General features: G+C 41.2%; 3 protein-coding genes across 3 annotated transcripts; 1 reads left to right on the forward strand and 2 right to left on the reverse strand.

Annotated features, from left to right (window-relative positions):
• Positions 1-1,444: 1,444 nt before the first annotated feature.
• On the reverse strand, positions 1,445-11,251 carry p2rx7 (purinergic receptor P2X, ligand-gated ion channel, 7). Its single transcript, XM_073465516.1, has 13 exons — positions 11,057-11,251; positions 9,753-9,900; positions 9,587-9,658; positions 9,148-9,220; positions 8,608-8,704; positions 7,930-8,010; positions 7,256-7,391; positions 5,864-6,000; positions 5,148-5,238; positions 4,792-4,857; positions 3,366-3,470; positions 3,107-3,214; positions 1,445-2,160 (listed from the first exon to the last, which is right to left on the reverse strand). The coding sequence occupies exons 1-13, from the start codon at positions 11,167-11,169 to the stop codon at positions 1,636-1,638; spliced, it is 1,752 nt and encodes a 583-aa protein (XP_073321617.1). The 5' UTR covers positions 11,170-11,251; the 3' UTR covers positions 1,445-1,635.
• Positions 11,252-13,991: 2,740 nt separating this feature from the next.
• gstt1a (glutathione S-transferase theta 1a) lies at positions 13,992-16,890 on the reverse strand. The gene is made up of 5 exons (XM_073465656.1): positions 16,695-16,890; positions 15,840-15,927; positions 14,944-15,100; positions 14,481-14,657; positions 13,992-14,247 (listed from the first exon to the last, which is right to left on the reverse strand). Exons 1-5 carry the CDS (start codon positions 16,801-16,803, stop codon positions 14,047-14,049), a joined length of 732 nt encoding a protein of 243 aa, XP_073321757.1. The 5' UTR covers positions 16,804-16,890; the 3' UTR covers positions 13,992-14,046.
• Positions 16,891-18,226: 1,336 nt separating this feature from the next.
• Positions 18,227-19,326, forward strand: tas2r200.1 (taste receptor, type 2, member 200, tandem duplicate 1). The gene has a single exon (XM_073465653.1). The coding sequence runs from the start codon at positions 18,291-18,293 to the stop codon at positions 19,251-19,253; it is 963 nt and encodes a 320-aa protein (XP_073321754.1). The 5' UTR covers positions 18,227-18,290; the 3' UTR covers positions 19,254-19,326.
• The last annotated feature ends 1,295 nt before the right edge of the window (positions 19,327-20,621 follow it).

Here is a 20,621-nt window from a genome sequence, read left to right on the forward strand (position 1 = left end):
CATTAAGACACAGGAAGGGAAACAGCTATCCTCGATCTGTCCATAGCAAAATCCATTTCCTCCCATTTCCAGTCTGCTGGCTGAAGCTTTGTTTTACTATGTAGATATATATATATATATGTAAACTTTATTTATTCAGAACGTCAGATTGAGATCAAGATCTTATTTACATGTAAGACTCAGATGTGAAAGTGGAGTCAATATTCTCATCTAAGTCTCTGCTAGAAAATAAATAAGAAAACAATTGCTGAACAATCCCTTAAGATGTTTAAAAGGTGCGATATGTAAGATTTGGCTAGCTGTTGATGTGATACTCAAAACAAATAGGGGGCAGCACATTACCAGAGTGACCGCTAACTGCTGCTAACTGTAGCTGCTGTTAGCTAGTTAGCTCGGTTAGCTGTGCAGCTAGTGGTTCGGACTGGGAGCTTGGCACACCGACAGTTGGTGTTTTACAGCAATACCACAGAAGCTTTGGACCAGGACAGGCCAGGGCTACCAGGTTAGCATGCTAACTTCAGTAGATATATCTGCAATACAATACAAACACATGTCTATGTCAGTAGTTTGCCTAGCATAGCATAAAGACTGGAAGCAGGGGGAAACAGCCTACCTTGCTCTAATAACACCCACCAACACCACTAAAACTCACTAATTAACAACTTGTTGTTACAATGGCTATTTGTTGTTTTCGCTGGAATGATTTTCTGACTGTTTATCCATCCACTTAGCACTTCTATGTAGCGTCTCCGGCTATAGTGTCGGTTGCTATATTTGGTCGGTGAGAACAGATTTTGATTTTGGTCTCTGTGCAGGCACAATGTTACTTCACTATGATGACTGTGGTCCTGCGCATAATTTGTCTTTTTTAAAAGAAGAAATAATTCCAGCAAATAACACACAGAATTCACACTTCATGAGACCTTGCCACATGAAAACTTGATTAGTTTTATACAGAGTCTTCATTGCGTTTTATCCTCTCATGAGGACTCTACTGAGTCGAGGCACATTTGTTTATTCCAGACTCTATAAAGGATTTTAATAATTATTATTAAAGTGTCTCAGAATCCTTTTCAGCCTGCTAACCAATACCATGGACTTCCATTATGAGCTCACTGTTTATTATTTTTACTCTACCATGAACCCTGTTCTTGAAGAGCACCTGATTTTTCACTTTTATATTACTTCATTATACTGATCCTGACCCAGAGCAGCACTTGGCATATTTTTTCTTCTTTTCGTAAAATGTTGCCTCTCTATGATTTGATGGATGTGAGCACATTCCTGGCAGGAGAATTCCTTTCTGTCTAAATATGTTAGGGATGTTAAAAATGCTACTTCTGCCCTATAAAGGCAAAAGGCTGCTTAGAGGGAGTGAAACTGAGAAGGATTGCTTCATGGATGTTTCTATTGAGCAGCCAAATGACAGATGTTAGGTGACAGATGATCTTAGAAAATGCAGTGATTTATTGACTCAGTGAGGTTTTTCCCCTCTGACGCAAGGCAAGCTGACGAAAAACTGACTCATTTTCATTTTCCACCCAGTTTAGTCAAGTTAGTACATTTTTTTCTTTGTAAGGCAGCTGTAACATAAGACCCTGTTAGTAGGTCAGTGAGCGGGGAGTCCCTGCTCTGTTATGTAGAAACACTCCTCTCGCAGCTCTCCATTTGGCAGGCCTGCATGGACGCTATCCTGACGGGTCTGAAGCCACTGTACTGTCCGTCCGGACTCGGGTACTCCTCCCTGACTCTCCACACGCAGCAGCTGGGGATGACCGGGTGGGTGTCATTAGGTGGGACCCCAAACCTCCAGCTGATGTACTGTCTGTAGGCGCAGTGACGCAGGGTGGCCGTCTGGCCTCGATCAGCCAATGAAGACAGAGGGTCCCGGTACTGAAGGACGGCCTCCAGCAGAGAGCGACGTAACACAAGCTGCTCAAACAAAGGAGACGAGGTGATGCAGGTGCCGACGCTCCGCCGACAACACAGCTCCTCCTGAGGGACGGAGGAGGGAGCGCAGTGGTCGCACTTGCACCAGGCTGGACGACAGGGTTTTGTGTTGGGATCGGGTTTACGGTCGAGGGGAGGCTGAGCATCATGATTCGCGCCAACACCCGACTGTAGCAGAGAGAGAACGGCTCTCAGGTGTCCTGCGTCCTCCTGTCAAGAAAATAATACATCACTGAAGTCATGACAAGGTTTAGCCTGTAACTGTAACATTTTTTACATGTTTTGAAAGAGTCAATTCAATTCGCTGGATACCAATGGTATCATAATACAGTTCTATAATTCTGCAGTACTTGGTACTGTACATTGAGACAATCATCTATGATATATCATGATTTCTGTGCTACTGAAGAGGGAAAAATATGTATTTATTTACGCACTTTGGTGTCCGTTTCACAGAATTTCACAACCGATATGAAACGGTGTACAAAAAAAGTCTATCAAGTCTTAGCTTAGTGCTTAGTGTCCATGTGTGCCATCATATTATTAACGTGAAATATACGGCAGGGCTGCCAAATAACAGAACAGCTCTTCAGTTAAAATGTTTAAAAGGAAGGATGCAACTATGTCTCACTTAATTCTCTATAAATAAAAATTACAGAGGTTTACACCATGAGAAGTAATGACTTGTGTAAGTCAAATTGTCAGGGAACTGTGTTGAGAGCTCCTGCATGTTAAAAAATATTGATTTTTTGGCGCCAGTGTACAGATAAGGTATCACACTAGAAAGCATATACCATCCCTAACCCCTACCCAAAAACTGATGTTTTGTTGTTGCTCAGATCACATACTGAAAATCTGTCACTTTGTCATTGTGTTGGTGAACAAAGCCAGGTTATGAAACAGCCCAACAGAAGCGTATTTCACTCTAAATGTAAAGTCAACAAACTGAATGCTGAATCTACAAACGCACAGTAATGCTTCGTGTTCAAGTTGCCAGAAATTCATCACTCACGATTCCAACCTGTTGATGCTTCAACCCTCAAAGTCTCAACTTATTTGAAGCTGATGTCTTGAAACAACAGGTTGAATTTTAGGTCTTAATTTCCACATGTTATATCTTTGGATATCTGAACGGGTCTCTGTGCAGCAGGTCTACCTTGCGTGGCTGAACAGACGTCGGCTTGATGTCTTGTAAACTTTTCTTCAGTGATCTCTTCACTAGTAGAATGTTGTTCTCATCGACGTGGGACACACAGAGGATGCACTGCAACACACAGTCACATCGTCCCGGAAGACGTTCAGAATGACCGTAAACTACAGATATCAGATGGATTAATATACAATACGTGTTCGTATGAAACTGTAAAAAGTTTGACAGCTGGTTTACATATCGGTCATATCAAACCATTCATCACCTTCTGTTTGTCCTGGACTGACTCCACTTTCTTCTCAGAGTAGTTCTGTCCGACCTCCGCAGAGTAACAGCTGGTTCCAATCAGCCAGTCGATCAATATGGTCGTCTGGAGGAAAAGACCCACACAGAGGCTCAGCTGGCAGTCAGCAGCTCACACTTCAACATCAGCTGCACTAGCAATCAACCGCACCAATGTGTCAACATACATGTGATTTGTGTTCAACACCAATTAGACTTATTCGATTGAGTTAACTGATTAAATCTGGAGGGATAATTTACGCTTTGCTAAATCACAGCAAGAATTCAATGTGTCTACATTTTTGAGATTTCTGATCAACTCTGGAGATGAAGTTCTGTAATAGCTCACTGTGTGACGTGATAAAGGCCAGGTAAAGTTCACTGTCTACTGTTATGGAGACACTTTTGGATTTTGAATTAAGTTTCTTAATTCCAAATGAAACCAAATTCATGAGAAAGGCAAAAGGTGAGTCCAGCTTTCTCTGGACCAACCACCGTTGGACCCTCCTGTGTCTTAAAGGGGCACTATGTAGACTCAGAAACATTTATTTTTTCCATAACTGAATAAACAAGCTGTTCTCTGAAGGAAATAAGGTCCCCAGAACACTGTTTGAAGCTAGAAAGGTGGCAGGGTCCGCCAAATGAACAATGAACAAAGTAAAACATTATGAAACTGTGTTGTCCTTTAAGGTCAGTTTGTTTATTAAGTCATGAAAACAAAGAGAGGTTGTTTAGTCAATAAAGATCTTTCTTTTCTGATTAAACTGTCTTTCCAAAACTACATAGTGTACCTTTAACCTGCAGTTCTTCTAACAGCCACTAGATGCTGCATCCAAGAAAACCCCTCACCTCTTTCTCTAAAGCTCATCACAGTGAAAATAAATGTTTCAGTCATAAAATATTAAAGTTTTTTGTGGTGTGTTTGTCTTGACTGACAAATGCTGCTTGGTCACACACTCCTCAGGAGGTCATGGTGACTTTTGACCACCAAAATATAACCAGTTAATCCTCAAGTCGTGGATGTTTGTGCCAAATTTTGAGAGAATCCTTCGAGATCTCACATTCATGAACATGGAACAAATAATAAACCAACTTAAATTACGTATAAGTACCTAAAATTTTAAACTTAAGTACAGTTCTTGACTAAATGTATTGACATAAGTTATACTACACTACTAGTATCTGAGACATCTCATAAAATCTTAATCTTTACACCCAACCTTTTGCCTCCTGTAGCCTTCAGCTCACAGATCATTCTTATTTAGCTCTTTCTGATCAATTCATTCAGTTCATCCACATGCAGCCACTGTGGACTCCAACACTGACCACCACTGTGTTCAGGACTAACAGAGGATGAGTGCATGAATGGACACTTGTGTGACAGCAACTAACACTGGGTGGTCTCTCACCAGAGCGTAGTACGACAGCGTTGATCCGATGTAGATGATGAGCTGGATGAAGCTGAACTTTCCAGCCTGGAAAACACAGCAAACTGTCACTTGTTTGTTTTTACTGAACACCTTCAGAGTTGGAGCCAAAACTGTAGAAATAATTAGTCATGTTTGCAAAGAAGGCATGGACAAATACAACAAAAACAATAGATGCCTCATCAAGGCAGTATACATTGTGTCATTACACAGAGGCCTATTGAAAATTCAAAAAACTCTTATTGGTTTAAATTTAAGGTTTAGTCATATTAAGTCTAAAAAATGGAAAATCCTTAACAAAAACATTTGAATTATGTGAGGAAAAAAAACAAACTCACCTGTCCGAACACCATGACATCAAACCTGATCCCGAATGCTTTGTACAGCGTTCGCTCCTCCACTCCATTCACTGTGTTGTACTTTGCATACCTGATCAGAGGACAGTAAATATGATTAACAATAAAAAACAAGGCACCTTGTTGTTACAGAGGAGCCTTTAACATGAAGCAGATTTATTTACCTCGAATCTGAAATAACATGATGTGCCAGTTTGTTACGCAGTTTACTTATACACTTATCGCCTTGTACAGACACTGCATCATTTAGCTTAAGAAGGAGGGGAATTTTCTCAATCCATAAAGAAATAGACTTTTTCCTTCAGATTGTTAGAAAAATAAACATTTCACACGATCTTAATAAACCAAACTAAACTAAAACTATAGCTGTCAGTCAAATGTTGTGGAGTAAAAAGTACAATATGTGCCTCTGAGATGTAGTGGAGTAGAAGTATAAAGTTGTACAGCATGATACTCAAAGCACAAGTACCTCAAATCTGAATTTAAGTACAGTCCTGTTGTTATAGTAATATAGACTAAAAACCTGTCAGGGTTTATTTTTTTAATTTTCAGAAGCCAAGTTTTTACTTTCTCTTGATGGTTTTCATCCCAACAGAAATATAATTGTTGAAACAGGAAAAGTTTATCGATTGTGGACTACACCAAAGCTCCTATAATGGTCCTGAACGTGGTAAACTTGACCTTTGACCCTCACTCACCTGAAGTTGAGGCCGGGGTAGAGCGTCTTGTTGCTCTCTTTCTCATCCAGCCGTCTGAAGGAGTATTTAGGAAGGCAGCGCTGCATGAGCCAGTCCAGGTTGCACTCCCATTTGATCAGAATGCCAATGACGCCCCCCTGTGGCCATCAGAGGAAAATGGGGAAAAAAACCTCACTGAGCATGAAGCAGTTCAGTTAGGTGGAGCATTTTCAGTGTTGGCAGAGGATCTTGTACTCGAGTAAAGATTGTAAAACTACAGTGTAAAAAAATGTGTGCAAGTCCCGCATTCAAAATCTTACTACATCAAAATATACTTACTGTAAGTACTTGCTATGCAGAATGAATAGCAAGTACTTACTTTTCAGAATAAGATTTAAGAATCATATTATATTATTGGATTAATAATTATTGATGCATTAGTGTGTACATCACTTTAATGTTGCAGCTGGTAAAGGGCGAGACAGTTTTAATAACTGCTAGGCAGTTTAATTTATATTTATTTATTAGTTGATTAACTATATATTTGTATTGTTTTGTATTATTACATAAAATTGAAATACTCGTGTTAAGTATATCAAAACTAAACTTAAGTATTGTAGTATACATTTTGTACAATTTTGAAATACTTGTACTTTACTAGCGTTTACACTTTATTCTTGTACTCCACTACATTTATTTGACAGCTGTAATTACTCGCTACTTCATAGATTAATATTTGATATGAAAACTGAAATATTATAAAATGATACATTGTTACATTGTTTGTGAAAGTGCATCTTGAAAAAAGAACGAATAAGGAAGGCAGCTGCGCTGAAAACAAGAGAAATGCAACCTGATTTTTACAAAATACTTCTAATTTTCACTGAGAGGATGATATATTCTCACAGCGCAGATACATTTGTCTAGACTTGTTTCAAGAAAATAATACTTTAAGACCAAAATGATTAAATAAGAAAGACTTAGTGTGAAGAAACATCAGCTTATTAAGTAATTATTCCAAGAAAAATGAGAAATTCTTCTTGGAGAAAGCAAAAATGTATTAATATCCACAGTTACTCAGATAATGCTGACTTTTCACTTTCATCCACCCAGACTGAAGAAAGTTTGCTGTGGTAGCACTTCCTCTATTTGGCTGTTTCAAATAGAGGAAGTGAACTTTACATGATCTCTTGCTGAGGACAAGTGGCCTCAAAAAGCCCAAAAAAGAGAGAGTGGGTGTAAAAAGCTGCTCTGGCAATGTTGCTGCATCCTGAGATGTCAGCAGTGAAGTCGGTCAGTAAAATGTCATCATAAGTGACTGTGATGGATGAAACAAGTGCCAAAATAAGACCCAGGATGTAAGAAAACTGAACTTTACTTTCACAGAAGAAACATTTGAACATGTAACCCCACCTCTATTGCCATTTCAGAGAACTTTTCTCCCGCCTCTCGAACAATGTCTCCCAGTCTGAAGATGGGACACAGCGGGTCGTTCACTCTCTGACAGCTCCTCAGGTAGGGACCGTTCATCGTTGGGAGGATGTTCCTTCTGTCACACCAAAAATAGACTTAAATATTCCCAGAAAGTCAGAGTTTCTCTTTCACTAGAGAAGGGATAAAGAGCTTCAAAACAGTCAGAAATGTCATCAGTTTGTTTTCAGTAGAGGGTTTAATGATAGTCTGAATGTTTCATTAGCTTTTCTTATTTGATGAGAATAATTTAATGCAGGAAAATACTTGACGGCAAACTCTTTAGCTCTATTTCAACATGATAAAAATGTGCAATATGTAAGAATTGGCTACCTGTTGAATTCATACTCCAAACCAACAGGGGGCAGCATATCCCCAGAGCACCCGCTAACTGCTGCTAACTGTAGCTGCCATTAGGTAATTAGCTGACATTGCCGTACAGGGGGGTGATGGTGTTTACACCACTAGCAGAGGGGCTAGCACAGGAGCTTTGGACCATGACAAACTGGGGCTAACACACAGAGATGAGGCTGCACTGCATTTAGTTAAGAAACAGTTTCCAACACCATCAGCAGAGGTTTGTAGCCTCAGTGCCATCAATCATAAAGCTGTCTCACCGGATGAAGTTGAACGCAGGGAACCTGATGTTGTTTTTGATGAGGACTGTGAAGTTCTCGGCTGCTGCCAGCAGAGCAGGCCTGCATCATGGACAATTGGAAATTGGAAATTCATTACAGACTAAAATACACTGAATCTTTATCAGAAGGAGACTCAAAACTAAATATAGTTACTAAGCAGTGAGGCAGTGAGATTCTCAAGACACAGTTTGGTCGACTGATGGTGACAGTGCTGTAACTAATTAAGTTTAGTACATAACATATGCTGTGTACAGTAAGTATGTTGTATGGACTTGTCTCCAGCCACAATGGTGGCCCTGTGAAGCTGCAAGCTGTCTGCTGAAGATCATTTCACACCAGAAAACAAAATGCATAGATTTAAAATAAAGGGACGAGTTTGTTCTCAGGTCTCCCCACTTGCATTTAGCAGCTAAAGAGCCAGATATTTCAGATATTTAGAGAAAAAAGAGTGAATATTGGACTTACATTTACACAACTGACACAACAATAAGTGATCATATTGCTCTGTGACTGCTAAATGTGTAAATAAGCAAATGTTTGCTAAAAACTTATCAACTTCAAAGGTGATGATATGTTAAAATACGAGGATTGCAAAAAGTTAAATTACTGAGTGAGATGTTACATAGGGCTCTTATCTGACAACAAAATAGAGTTTACCTCGGAGGGTTCCCCTTCTTTTCGATTGGACACCACGCAGAAACCTCACAGGTTTTAGTCAGCACATCAAACTTCACACAAGATCCCGTCTGAATCCCTGCAGGAGGAAAACAAACAGTCCTGCACTTAAAGCAACATTATGTAACATTTGTACCTTAAATAACATGGTTCAACACGTCATAACGAACAACAGCGTTATGACGTGTGGAGTTTTGCTCATAGTTAGAACCTCACGTTACATTACAGCTGACACATTGTTACAGAATCCTTAGATCCTTAGATTATTTTTGCCTGCTCAAGGGGGAAATGTTGGGTTTCTGTAAATAAATGAATTAAAGAGTATGGTCTAGACCTGCACAAATTGGAAAGTGTCATGAGATAACTTTTGTTGTGAATTGGTGCTATACAAATAAAGATTGACTGATTGACTGATTGATACTAACCAGGGTCCTGTTCTTCAAAATGTGTGTTTGGAAACACATTCTCCAGTTACCTGTGTAACCTGGTTTCTTGTGTGCATGTGAGATGAAGTTACTGTACCATGGCTCTGCTGATCCCAGGCTCCTCTCTCACAGTCCCTATCAGTGCGACACGATCTGCCTATCCGGGGAACCTGGAATATAAACACCGCTGCAAAATAAGGAAGGTTTGCTAACATTTCAACCGAATCATTGTACTATTAGCAGCACTTTTATACAGGAGCAACTGTCGCAGATTAAACTGCTTCAACTACTTAAAGCTGCTGTAAGTGTTTGGTCAGTAACCCGTGTCTCTGCTCCTCCTGCTCATGCAGTAGATATTTTCTAGTATCCCTGCCCACTTCATCCAATCAGGACAGAGAACTCCATACATAAGACTTCCTGGGGGCTTGGATTGCTAACTGCAAAAGTGACAGGAAGTTAGCTAAAGCGGCGACAACGCTCACAGCAGCTTTAAAATGAGATAAGTAATAATGATAATGATGATGATGAAAGAGCACCTCTGGGCATTTTCCTTGCTTCTGATTCTTTGTCACAATGACGTTGGTCACCACAAAGAAGGAGTTTTTGTCCTAAAAAGAAAAATATATATATATATATATATTTATATTTTCCTTCATGCTGAAAACCCCAGAGGACTGAGGACCATGAGGATCCAGCTCCTACCTGTGAGGGCCCGCTGTAGTCCACCCCATCCCAAACCATGTCCCCGACCCCAGGCAGGTGGGTCTGAGCTACACCCTTCACCTTGGTGGTGACAGAGCTCACCACCAGGTCAAACTCCTGGTACTTCCTGTTCCACAACATCATGATGCTGCCAAAATAAAAACAAATATTTAGTATGTCCTATGCCAGCCTGCTTTTTTGGTTATTCTGACCCACAATGCTCTGTGCAGTGGACGATACATCACATACGTCACAGTGTGTCACGCAAATATATACAAAGCCGAGAGAGCACCACGATGACATATAAGCGTAAGTACAACGTTCTTTGTCCTCCAAAATTTCGTGCTAAGGCTGCGACGGATATAGGAGCAAGAGGGTCAAAGTTCAAGGCCCACTGTCATCACAAAGTAGTATGTCTCAGTTGTGTGCATACTGCATGCACAAGTATGAACTTTGTAAGTGCAGCTGCAGTACATACTAAAAGTAAAAAGAAAAAGTATGTGATTCTGGACACATCCTTGGTTTTAAAAAACACTGTAACATGGTGAAAAATTCATGTTGACATCTTCAGATGCCTTGTTTTGTCCAACCAACAGTCCAAAAGCAGGAGATATTTAGTTTACAAAGATAAAACAGAGAAAACAGCAAATCATCACAGTGATGAAGCAGCAAACAGAGAACGTGTTGATCGAACTAATCGATTAATCAACAGATCTCTGCAGCTCTAGTCAGGTTATCTCTGCAGCTCCAGTCAGGTTATCTCTGCAGCTCCAGTCAGGTTATCTCTGCAGTTATAGTGAGATTATCTCTGCAGCTCTAGTCAGGTTATCTCTGCAGCTCCAGTCAGGTTATCTCTGCAGTTATAGTGAGATTATCTCTGCGGCTCTGGTCAGGTTATCTCTGCAGCTCCAGTCAGGTTATCTCTGCAGTTATAGTGAGATTATCTCTGCAGCTCCAGTCAGGTTATCTCTGCAGCTCCAGTCAGGTTATCTCTGCAGTTATAGTGAGATTATCTCTGCTGCTTCAGTTTGAACCATTCTGGTTTAAATGTGTCTCCTATGAGTCGTACAGTGTGGACGTCCAGCATTGAATGACTGGGCTTTATAAAATAAAAACAAACAAAGAAGTTGTTCATATTTTTTATCTGGAGGAATACGGCAGCCGGGAGTAAATCGCTTTCAGCAGCGTTAACGGGACTTTAGACGGTGAATAGTAATTAGGAAGCAGCCGCAGAGTGTGCAGCCGCTCCCCGACAGACAGCACAGAGAGACGCGGGGGCTGAAGTATTTCACATGTTCACTCACCAGATGAAGAGCAGAATGAACCCGTTCAGACTCCACTTCATGGAGCCGAGCCGGACGCTCTGGATCCGGACCAGCTTGTTGGTTTCATACTGACACAGACCGCAGCAAGGCATGATGGTAGACTGCTACTGGTGCTGCTGGTGCTGCTGGAGGAGTTTGAGCTGTTTTTTTGTCTGATTTGTTTCAGGAGGAATCTCTGACTCATTTCTTCACTCTTCTTCCTGTGTGGACGGTCACATGTCCAGACTCCTGCAGCTGCTCTCACTTCACCACAGCAGCTGCAGCACGCACACACACACACACACACACACACAAACGCAAGGAAAATCAATTGTTTTACATCACTTGATTGATTCAATCTTTTTATTATTATTATTATTATTATTATTATTATTATTATTATTATTATTATTTATTTGGTTCTCCATTAGCTTCCTGGGCTCCACAAATAAACACGACAGATGGAAATTTGATAATTCAAAAACACAATAAAACAAGAAAAAAGCTGATAATATGAAGACAAATCACTTTCGTTGACTAAACAAGCGCAGCATTTACAAACTCTGATACAGCAGATGACTGCACCTTGAGAGTTGGTTTGTGATCCACCATAAACACAGAAGAAGAAGAAGAAGAAGAAGAAGAAGAAGAAGAAGAAGAAGAAGAAGAAGAAGTAAGCATGTCTTCACTGGTAAGTATGTTACTAAGGACAGTTTTATTACATCTAATCGTATTAGAGCTGTTGAATATTAAAGGTGCATTATGTAGTTTTAGAAGAGATCTTTATTGGCTGTTTTTTTTTATCATGACTAAATAAACTGGATAAACAAACTGACCTTAAAGAACAACACAGTTTCATACTGTTTTACTTTGTTTATATGTGGCGGACCCTGCCACCTTTCTAGCTTCAAACAGTGTTCTTGGGACCTTAATTTCCTCTGAGAACAGCTTGTTTATTCAGTTATGGTAAAAATAACTATTTCTGAGTTTGTATTATTAATGTAGAAACAAAATGCATCATTACTTTATATGAACTATATGAAGTTTTCATTCACGTACGTTTCATTCATGCGTGAGAAACTTGCTCTGCTGCGTGGGGCGACAGACGAACATTCGGTTCTCATGAAACTTATCAGCTCAAAGCAGGTGGATGTGATTGTGATCAGTCACAACCACTAATATTTCTCCCTCGCTCTCTTTCTGATGTGTTTCAGCAACAAATGTACAAATGTGCGACTGTCTTTGTGCCTCTTTGTCAGGCTCACCAAGTCCACTCCTGTCGACTGAGCTCTGTCCTTTCACCTGAAACAGACTGATGCTGTTATACTCTGTTATTCTGTTTATCATTCTGTTAAATGCCCTTTTTGTTGATCAACCCTTTATTTGTTCACTTCTCTACAATGAAATACAATAATTTCTTCCACAATTGTAAATATTACAATTCTAAGTTTGAATTTCTTCTCCAAAACGACATATAGTAGTAACCCTTTAAATAATGCCTTTTTGCTCACTACATCTGAGCTTTTCTTAACCTCAGGTCTGCAAAAACTGCTGATTTAGAACTTAAAGAAAATGCAGAAATGTGAAATTATTGTAAATCCATATCTTGTATCCCTAATTATTATTATTATTGTTAATGGAAAGATTACAAAACAGCAATAATTAAAAATAAGATCTTGAGATAAGCTTTTATTTTAAGGGTTTCTTTCTGAGTTTGTATTATTACTTCATTATTATTGTAGATATTAAAATTCTGAGGTCGAATTTCTTCTCCAACACTACGTAGTGCCCCTTTAAAGGGGACTAACCAAGAACATGCACTAGATGTCAGTGCTGTCTCTACTACTCTACACTCACTAGAAGGATCTGACTTCAAATCAGTCCACAGACTTAACCAGTAAACATTTCCTCACCGTGTGCAGAGATAAACATGCTGACAAACTGATAAACAGAACATTATGATTATCTCCTCATAATATAGTGTAAATATTTGAGAACAAAACCAAAAATTTCCTGTTTTCCATTTGACTCTCTTCCCTGATTTTCTTGGCGATAAAGACCTTCTTGTTCCCAGCACGACAAGTGGACCGCTGTCACGACAATTTATCGGACAAACTGTCCCATGAGGAAACAATGACTCAGCCTCTGCAACAGTCATGTGTGCAGAACTGGAATGTAGCTGAGCACATCTGCTTGACGACAGTGGTTTTGGTTAACTTGGTGTTCTTCTTCTTCTGCTGCACCACACCTCATCGTGTTGAAATCATATGACCTCATGTTTAATAAAAGTCCAGATTATCCCTTCAAATCTAAAAACTTAATTCCTGAAATCAGTTTAGAAGTTGACAAAATGGGCACAGTTGTTTTAGAATATAGACTTTATATATCGAGAATTGTGATTTTAATATTTGTGGTCAATGTACATTTATTCATGACAGTTAAAGGTGCAGTTACTAAGATTTCAGTTATAAATACAATCGAAAATTAACTAAAATGATCACAAAAATTTGAAGAAATATCAGTTTTGACATTATGATATCTATAATTTGTGTTGCAGAGATATCTAATGAAGTTAGCATGCTAACCAGCTAGCTCCAACCTGTCCTAGTCCAAAGCTCCTGTGCTAGCGGTGTAGCCATCAACACTTCCCCGGTGCTGTGAGTTCCCAGTCCAGGCCGCTAGCTGCATGGCTGCCTAAGGTAACTAGCTAACGGCAGCTACAGTTAGCAGAAGTTAGCGTGATATCCTGCCCCCTATTTGTTTTGAGTATGAATTTGACATGCGGATGGATGCATGGTTTTCTTTGTGTCAATATGATCTTTAAGATGAGTTTTAACATAAATCAGCACAACACATTAAAGATTTTTTTACATAATGCGGACACAGCTGCAGGATTCCAAATAGTTAAAACCACAAAACTAAAAACAAATGAAGATAATTTCTGACACCAATTCCAGTCGTTTTATTTCTGTTTGTACACAGAAACTTATTCAGCTGAAAATCTTCCGAAACTTTGGAATGAGCATCTCCAGGTCGCTGTTGCTCTGCATCTTCTGCGGCAGGCTGGTCACCTTCATGATCACCTCGTGAGCTTCGTTGAACAACTTTTCGCCGAGCTCCTTCTTCAGCCGCTCCCTCCAGGCGATCAACTTTGGCCGGCCTTCAAACACATCCAGGCCAGTTCCAACAGGCTGCGAAACACATACAGCTTGTAAGGCACAAAAAAAGTTTTTTGCAATCTTGGGGTCAAGATCCCTCTTTTATATAAATTCAGATTCAGACATTTCACTAAAAAAATCAAAACTACACATTTCCCCTCTTACCTGTATTGCTATTTATCCATCTAGATTGCTTAGTTGCCAAGTTTTGGAGATATCAGCTAGTAGCAGTACTGTAGTAGTAGTAGAAATAGTAACAGTATTACCTGCATGATCTCAACTACAGCCACCAGATCAGCCAGAGAGATTTTGTCGCCAACGATGAACGGTTTGTTCTGCAGGAACTTCTCCTCCAGCAGGTTGAGCGACTGATTCAGATCCTCGACAGCAGCGTCCATCTTCTCCTTCGGGACCTCAGAGCCCATGATGATGGGATACAGAGCCTGCTCAGAGAGACACACATCATCATCAGTCAGACCTTGGTAGTGTCAGCGGCAGCAGTCAGTGAAGTAGTCATCGTTCCCAGATGACAGCTGCAAATGACTGATGATTTGTAATTTTGGATTCATGAAATATAATGTCAATATAGTCAAACACATGAACAGTTATTATTTAACTAAACATTTCAGTGCTACAAAAAGGCACAGGTCGAGCACATGAACTCTGAGGTCTGAACTGTTGAAGCAGGCCAGGTGAGGATAAAGCACCAAGCGGATCTGGAACTCGTACCCTGAGCAGGAAGACCTTTGACCCATGAGCTCTGAGGTTCATGTGCTGCCAGGACAGGTATTCATTAACACAAGCTCGCTGCTTCAGGTCGGCTGGATACCAGTGATCTGCTACTGATGACGAATGTTTCTGTGCCAGGTACTTCAGGATCGCAACGCTGCAACACAGATGGCATGAAGGAAATAAGAGGAACCAAAGGATGTTTAAGGGACCAACCCAGAGCTTCAGGAGCTGCAGATATGGGGGGCCCAAAGCATCAATATTATTCAGAACAACAATCAGATATGCTCAAAAAAGAAAACAGATCAATCTGACTGGACCTTTGATACAGTTTCCCTCTTTTAGAAAAGAGTGTAGAGTTAACAATAATATGTTTTCTCACACAAGTCGTTTAAAAAGTAGACAAAAGACTTCACATTTGTAATGTTCTTGTTTGGACGCCACCTAGAGGCTGCAAATCTTTATACACCTGCTTGGCTTGTCCATCTCTCAGACAGATGAATGGGCAGGGAAACTTTTCAAAGCTTTCAGTAAGTAAGTAGAGAGGCCAATAATGCCAACCTAAATACATCAGCAGGTGGAAAAATGGGGAGGTGGAAAAATGTGAACAGGCCCTTATGAATTATGAAAGCAGCCTTTGAAAGAGTTCAACAAACTTCTCCTCACAGGTATCCATCATAACTTACTTGCTGGCGTCTAACCGAGTAATCGGAGTTGTTTTTAAAGAAAGTTCTCTGATTCCAGCTGCTTAAACGTGAATATTTTCTGTTTTCACTGATCCTCTATAACAGTGTCTTTGGGTTGTGGACAAAAAAATACATTTGAGGACGTCATCTCAGGCTTTGGGAAACACTGATCGACAGTCTAAGTCAATCTTAAAACCTCAACCGTTGTACCTTTCGGTCAGAACGAAGCTTCCATCCTTCATGACAGGAACCTTCCTCATGACGCTGATCTTTCCAAACTCCTCAGTGTACTGCTGCCCTGAGACAAACATAAAAATGAGAATCACAGATGTGTAAAAATGAGCAAAAAACATCTGCTTGCAGTTTGTTTGAATACATGAATACATAGCACATAACTGAGTGACGCTTGGGCTTTAGGAGAAAAAGAGATGAATAAAACATGTGATTGTGCAATCATCAAACTAAATATGCTGTTTTTTGTAACTCTCCCTCCCTGTTTCCTTCTTATCTGCTTCGAAACGCATCTTGTTTCCTTTATCTTCCTTCCCAGCACGTCTCTGTTAAACTCGATCACCTCAGGGACGCAGGAATGTTTTGTCTGGATGCTTTGACCTCCGACCCATGACACTTTCCTCCACTGTTTGCTTGTAAAGTTGGTTATCTAGGAGTTAACTCCTACTGGATGAGACTTTGAGCTCTCTGGGTGAAATGTGAAAATGCAAACTGATAGCCCAGAGGTTCGTGCTTACAGAACGAAGTCCAAAAGTCCAAATCCTGCAGGACGTTCAACTCCTGCAAAATGTGTCTCGAGCCACAACCTCAAACATGGTGAAAAAAATGGCAGGACAGATATCCATGCAGCTCTCTGGGCCTGGAGCTTATGTAACCAGTTCAAAGTTTGCAGGTCATTCAACTCTACATCTGGTAACTTTCTGTACATGAACAGAAGCTCAAATTAACCACTTTCTTAAGGCAGAATGTAAACTTAAAATCTCAAAAAAACGTATGTGTGAATTTAAAAAGTCTCCACTCTCTCCCTGTGTCTGTCTGGCAGTGTGGGATTACCTGCAGCGAGGTCCACAAGCTTAAACTCAAAGGGAATCCCGACCGCTTTGGCAAACAGGAAAACAGAGCGGCAGGGCTGCGAGTGCAGGTCCAGATAGAGCTCCATCATGTCAGAGTCTGAAGGCTGCAGATGCTTCGTTTCCACCACGTTCCCTCGGTGTCTTCAGTCCTCGCCTGTTATCCTCCGTCTGCTCAGAACTCCGCCTCTCCTCGCTGTGGGGCTCACTGATTTTTAAATGGTGGTGACAGTTCAAAGTAAGCAGGCCGTCGTGGTTGAGCAGTCTGACCTTCGGCCTTGGCTCGGCCCAACATTTTGTAAACACAGCTCAGATAATCACATTTTTATCTGCTCAGGGTGCCTACAATCTGTGATTGACTGTCTTTGTAATGAGTCTACAGCAGTGAGGAGACGTCACAGACATCTGACATCATCACTGATCATGTAGATTTTAAAATTTGTTTATGTCCTCACGATTTGCACCACATTTGCCAATGCAATTCTTCGCAAGGGTAGAGGGTTTTAGGGTTGAAACTAGTCGTCATTTAAAAATAAAAGAAACAAAAGACGAGTGTCAAAGCTGAGAGAAACTGCAGAGTCTGGTGATACTTCTATATGGTTTATGGATGAGTGCTGGCAAAGTAGTCGAGCTTCAAAGTCATTACAAACTTGTTGAGAGGCAATTGGGTGAAGTGTTCCCATGAGGGGCGAGGTCCCCTGGCCTGTTGCGCGCCCTTAGGAACAATGGATCTGTGGCTACAGTAGTTTCAGGGTCTTTGCTCTGTGGAGGAGAGACAGGATGATGGAACAGGAGGAGACTGACGGGAAGCAACTAAATCAGTTAACTCCAGCATTAGTCTTAAGAGACTTTATAGTTTGGCTCCACCACATTTCTGTTGGGCAAAGTTTATAGATAATTGCAAACAACATTCTCAAGTTTCCAAGTCATAACAAAAGCTGTTGACAGTGCTGCTAGGCTCCAGACTTGGAGGACCCGACTGGTTCGGGGTCAGTGATGTCTGCAGTTTCTGTCTTTGACTGCTCTTCTCAGTGGAGATGTTGAGGGTGGAGCCAGTTTCCTTGGGGGGCGACATTATCCAAGTTTGTCCAGCAGCCTGTTCATTTTCCACTGAGTGTCAGGCGTGTTCTCTGAGTCCTGCAGAGGACAGAGAACACCACAGCTTCAACAATCAGAAATGATCTCGACACAGAAACACATTTTTTTCTCATGTTATTGGTAAAGGACCTGAGAATAGGGGAATAAAACCCATCACCATGAAAACAATTACAGACACATAAAGAAGCAGAAATAAACAGAAACAAAACATCCATACACTCAGCCTGCATGTCAGGTCAAATCTGTAATTGCTCAGTTTATATTCAAGGTCTGTTCTATAAATGAACAAAGCAGTGTGGTGACTAATCTAACTGATGTCTAATTTCTGTTTTCACATGCAGCAGCATTCACTGGTGACTCGAGGGGAACACATTTGCATGCTGGGTATTTTCATTTCCTGTGTAAGGACCCTGGGCATGCCATTCTGCTCCAAAGCCGGGAGGAATGAAGCAGGACCCATCTGCGCCGTGCCTCTGCAACCATGTTTGGAGCTGCTGATCTGAAGCTGTGCGGCACCACCCTCCTGCTGGTCCTGGGAGTGCTCGCCAACGTCTTCAACTTCGGGGTCATGCTGCGGCATCAGTGGAGGTCCGGAGGTGTGAAAACTGTGGCCGTCATCATCTGCTTCATCTCGCTGGGCAACATCCTGCTGCAGATCTGCACCTTCGTGCTCGTGGCCTCGGTGTGGGCCGGGGTGCTCTGTAGGCCGGACTTACCTTTCTTCTTCTGTGTCGTCCTGTTCATGTGGCTCAGCAGCAGCTCCATTAGCTTCTGGTCTGTCGCTTGGCTGAGCGTCTTCTACTGCATGAGGGTTTTGAGCTTCTCCTCGGTTCTTTTTAGAACGCTCAAGGAGAACATCACAACCATCCTGAACATCACCATGGTGGTGACCTTGCTGACCTCCTGCGTGATGTTCACTCCTTTCCTCTACCTCCATTTTCAAAGCAAAACTCTTCCAAACATGACAGAAAAGGCTGCTTGTGTCATCAGAAAGCCTCTGCTCCCCAACTGGGTTGACATCAATGTTTATGTGATCGTCTTCATCAGCTACCTCACCCTGATGCCGCTGATGATCATGCTTCCGACGTCACTGCGGCTCGTCGTCTACCTCTGCAAACACACCTTGGCCATGCAGAGCAGGTCTCACACTGCAGACTCGTACCTGCTCGTCTGTAGGCTGACGGTGGCTCTGGTCTGGGTTTACCTCACCACATTGCTCACCATCTCCCTCTACTATTTCCATGCCATCTTCGCCTCTGGGCTGAGCGCGGACATGCTCTTCCTCGGCTTGTCGTTTTATTGCGTGGCTTCTGCGATCCTCCTCACTTGCTCCAACAAAAACCTGAGAGAGATGCTCAGAGTGTTACTTTTTCCAGGAAAGACCACAAACACGCTGGCCAGGAGGAGTGCTGAAGATAAGAGTGGAGTAACAGCCACGGTTTGACTGAACACGTATCCTGCATCTCATGTTGTTGTCTACACATTGAATTATGTACGCTTCTTGTTCGTACAACTGCTGTAAGCGCTGTCATCGTTGTAGCTAATTTCGTCCTTGAACTGCACGTTCACGAGCAGACAGAACTGCGTTCATGACGTCCTCTGCCCTGATTGGATGAAGTGGGCAGGGATACATGAAAATTTCTCCTCTCTTTTGCTGCACAAGCGGGGAGAGGAGAGACATGGGTTACTGACCAAATACTCTATAACAGTGATTTAACACTTATTTTAATAAAAAATATATCACTTACAGCAGCTTTAAATTATGTGAATGTTCTAATTAAAAACATTAAAGTGGACCTGATTATCCAAAAAAAGCAGCCGTCATGCTCTCTGCCCATGTCTCGTAAGAATGGTGTCTCTGTCTCAGCCACTCCGCCTTGTTTCGTTTCAGGTTAGTCAGCACTTTTTGAGAAAAAAAAAGTTTGTTATTTACAATACAATTTCCTATACTTGTACAAGTGTGTGTGTGTGTGTGTGTGTGTGTATCTTAAAGGCAGTGGGTCCTTGTTGTTGCAGCTCCTCCTCATCACCAACAGAGGTCAACACAGGCCTTGAGTTCCTTATCATCCCTTGAAGTTCACATCAGTTCATGTGAGTGTGAGTCTGTGCAGTGGAAGTCAAACCCGCTGGTGAATTACAGTTTTGTTTATGGAGGAGACGACACAGAGGTGGCCATGAGACAGACGGCTGATAGTCGTAGACAGAAACTCTCTCACCTCCATTTGGAATGCAGAAGGCAGGCGAAGAGGTCAGCCGGAGCAATTAATCAGACTGACTGACTGAATGCTTTTCAACAATGTCCTGAACCCTATAATACAGTTATGTTACAAGAAGGCTGAGGTAATTTTAAGATACTACTTTACTACTACTACTACTCCTTTGCAACCATTTTTAGTCAAAATATTTCAGAAGAAAAGCATTCGGTACTAAGAGATTTAGAAAGATACCAGCACAAGGCCACTAAATAGTCACATCTGAACTCTACAGAGATACTTTCAAGAGTGTACGGTAAATATGAATCAGTCAAAGGAATTATTATCTTTCTGTATAAAACAGTTACTGTCACAATCACTTTTACAGGCCAAAGTCAAATAAAAAAGCAACCCTTAATCCAAACCAACTTCTGTGTATCTACTTCTTCTTTTCTCTCAACTACTTACTATTTTTAAAGTTACAAGAGGGAACCATCTCCATATAACACCAAAAACTTGCTGACAGCACTGCACAGTATGGTAGAGAAGAAAAAAGGGTCATTTCAGGACCATAAACAAAGTGGAGGTGGAAGTTCACTTGAAGGAGCGATATGTAAGAA

Source organism: Pagrus major, chromosome 5, assembly GCF_040436345.1.
Source record: "Pagrus major chromosome 5, Pma_NU_1.0".
In the NCBI taxonomy this organism is placed as follows: domain Eukaryota; kingdom Metazoa; phylum Chordata; class Actinopteri; order Spariformes; family Sparidae; genus Pagrus; species Pagrus major.

Excerpts from the sequence above, each read along its gene's own strand:
- p2rx7 (XM_073465516.1), bottom strand. The coding sequence starts at position 11,169 with ATGCCTTGCTGCGGTCTGTGTCAGTATGAAACCAACAAGCTGGTCCGG. Across the intron at positions 9,659-9,752 it reads ACTACAGCGGGCCCTCACAG|GACAAAAACTCCTTCTTTGT; the intron begins GTAGGAGCTGGA and ends TTTTCTTTTTAG. Across the intron at positions 7,392-7,929 it reads CCTGCGTTCAACTTCATCCG|AAGGAACATCCTCCCAACGA; the intron begins GTGAGACAGCTT and ends TTGGTGTGACAG.
- tas2r200.1 (XM_073465653.1), top strand. The coding sequence starts at position 18,291 with ATGTTTGGAGCTGCTGATCTGAAGCTGTGCGGCACCACCCTCCTGCTG.
- gstt1a (XM_073465656.1), bottom strand. The coding sequence starts at position 16,803 with ATGATGGAGCTCTATCTGGACCTGCACTCGCAGCCCTGCCGCTCTGTT. Across the intron at positions 15,101-15,839 it reads AGCTTCGTTCTGACCGAAAG|CGTTGCGATCCTGAAGTACC; the intron begins GTACAACGGTTG and ends TCTGTGTTGCAG. Across the intron at positions 14,248-14,480 it reads CTGTAGTTGAGATCATGCAG|CCTGTTGGAACTGGCCTGGA; the intron begins GTAATACTGTTA and ends TGTGTTTCGCAG.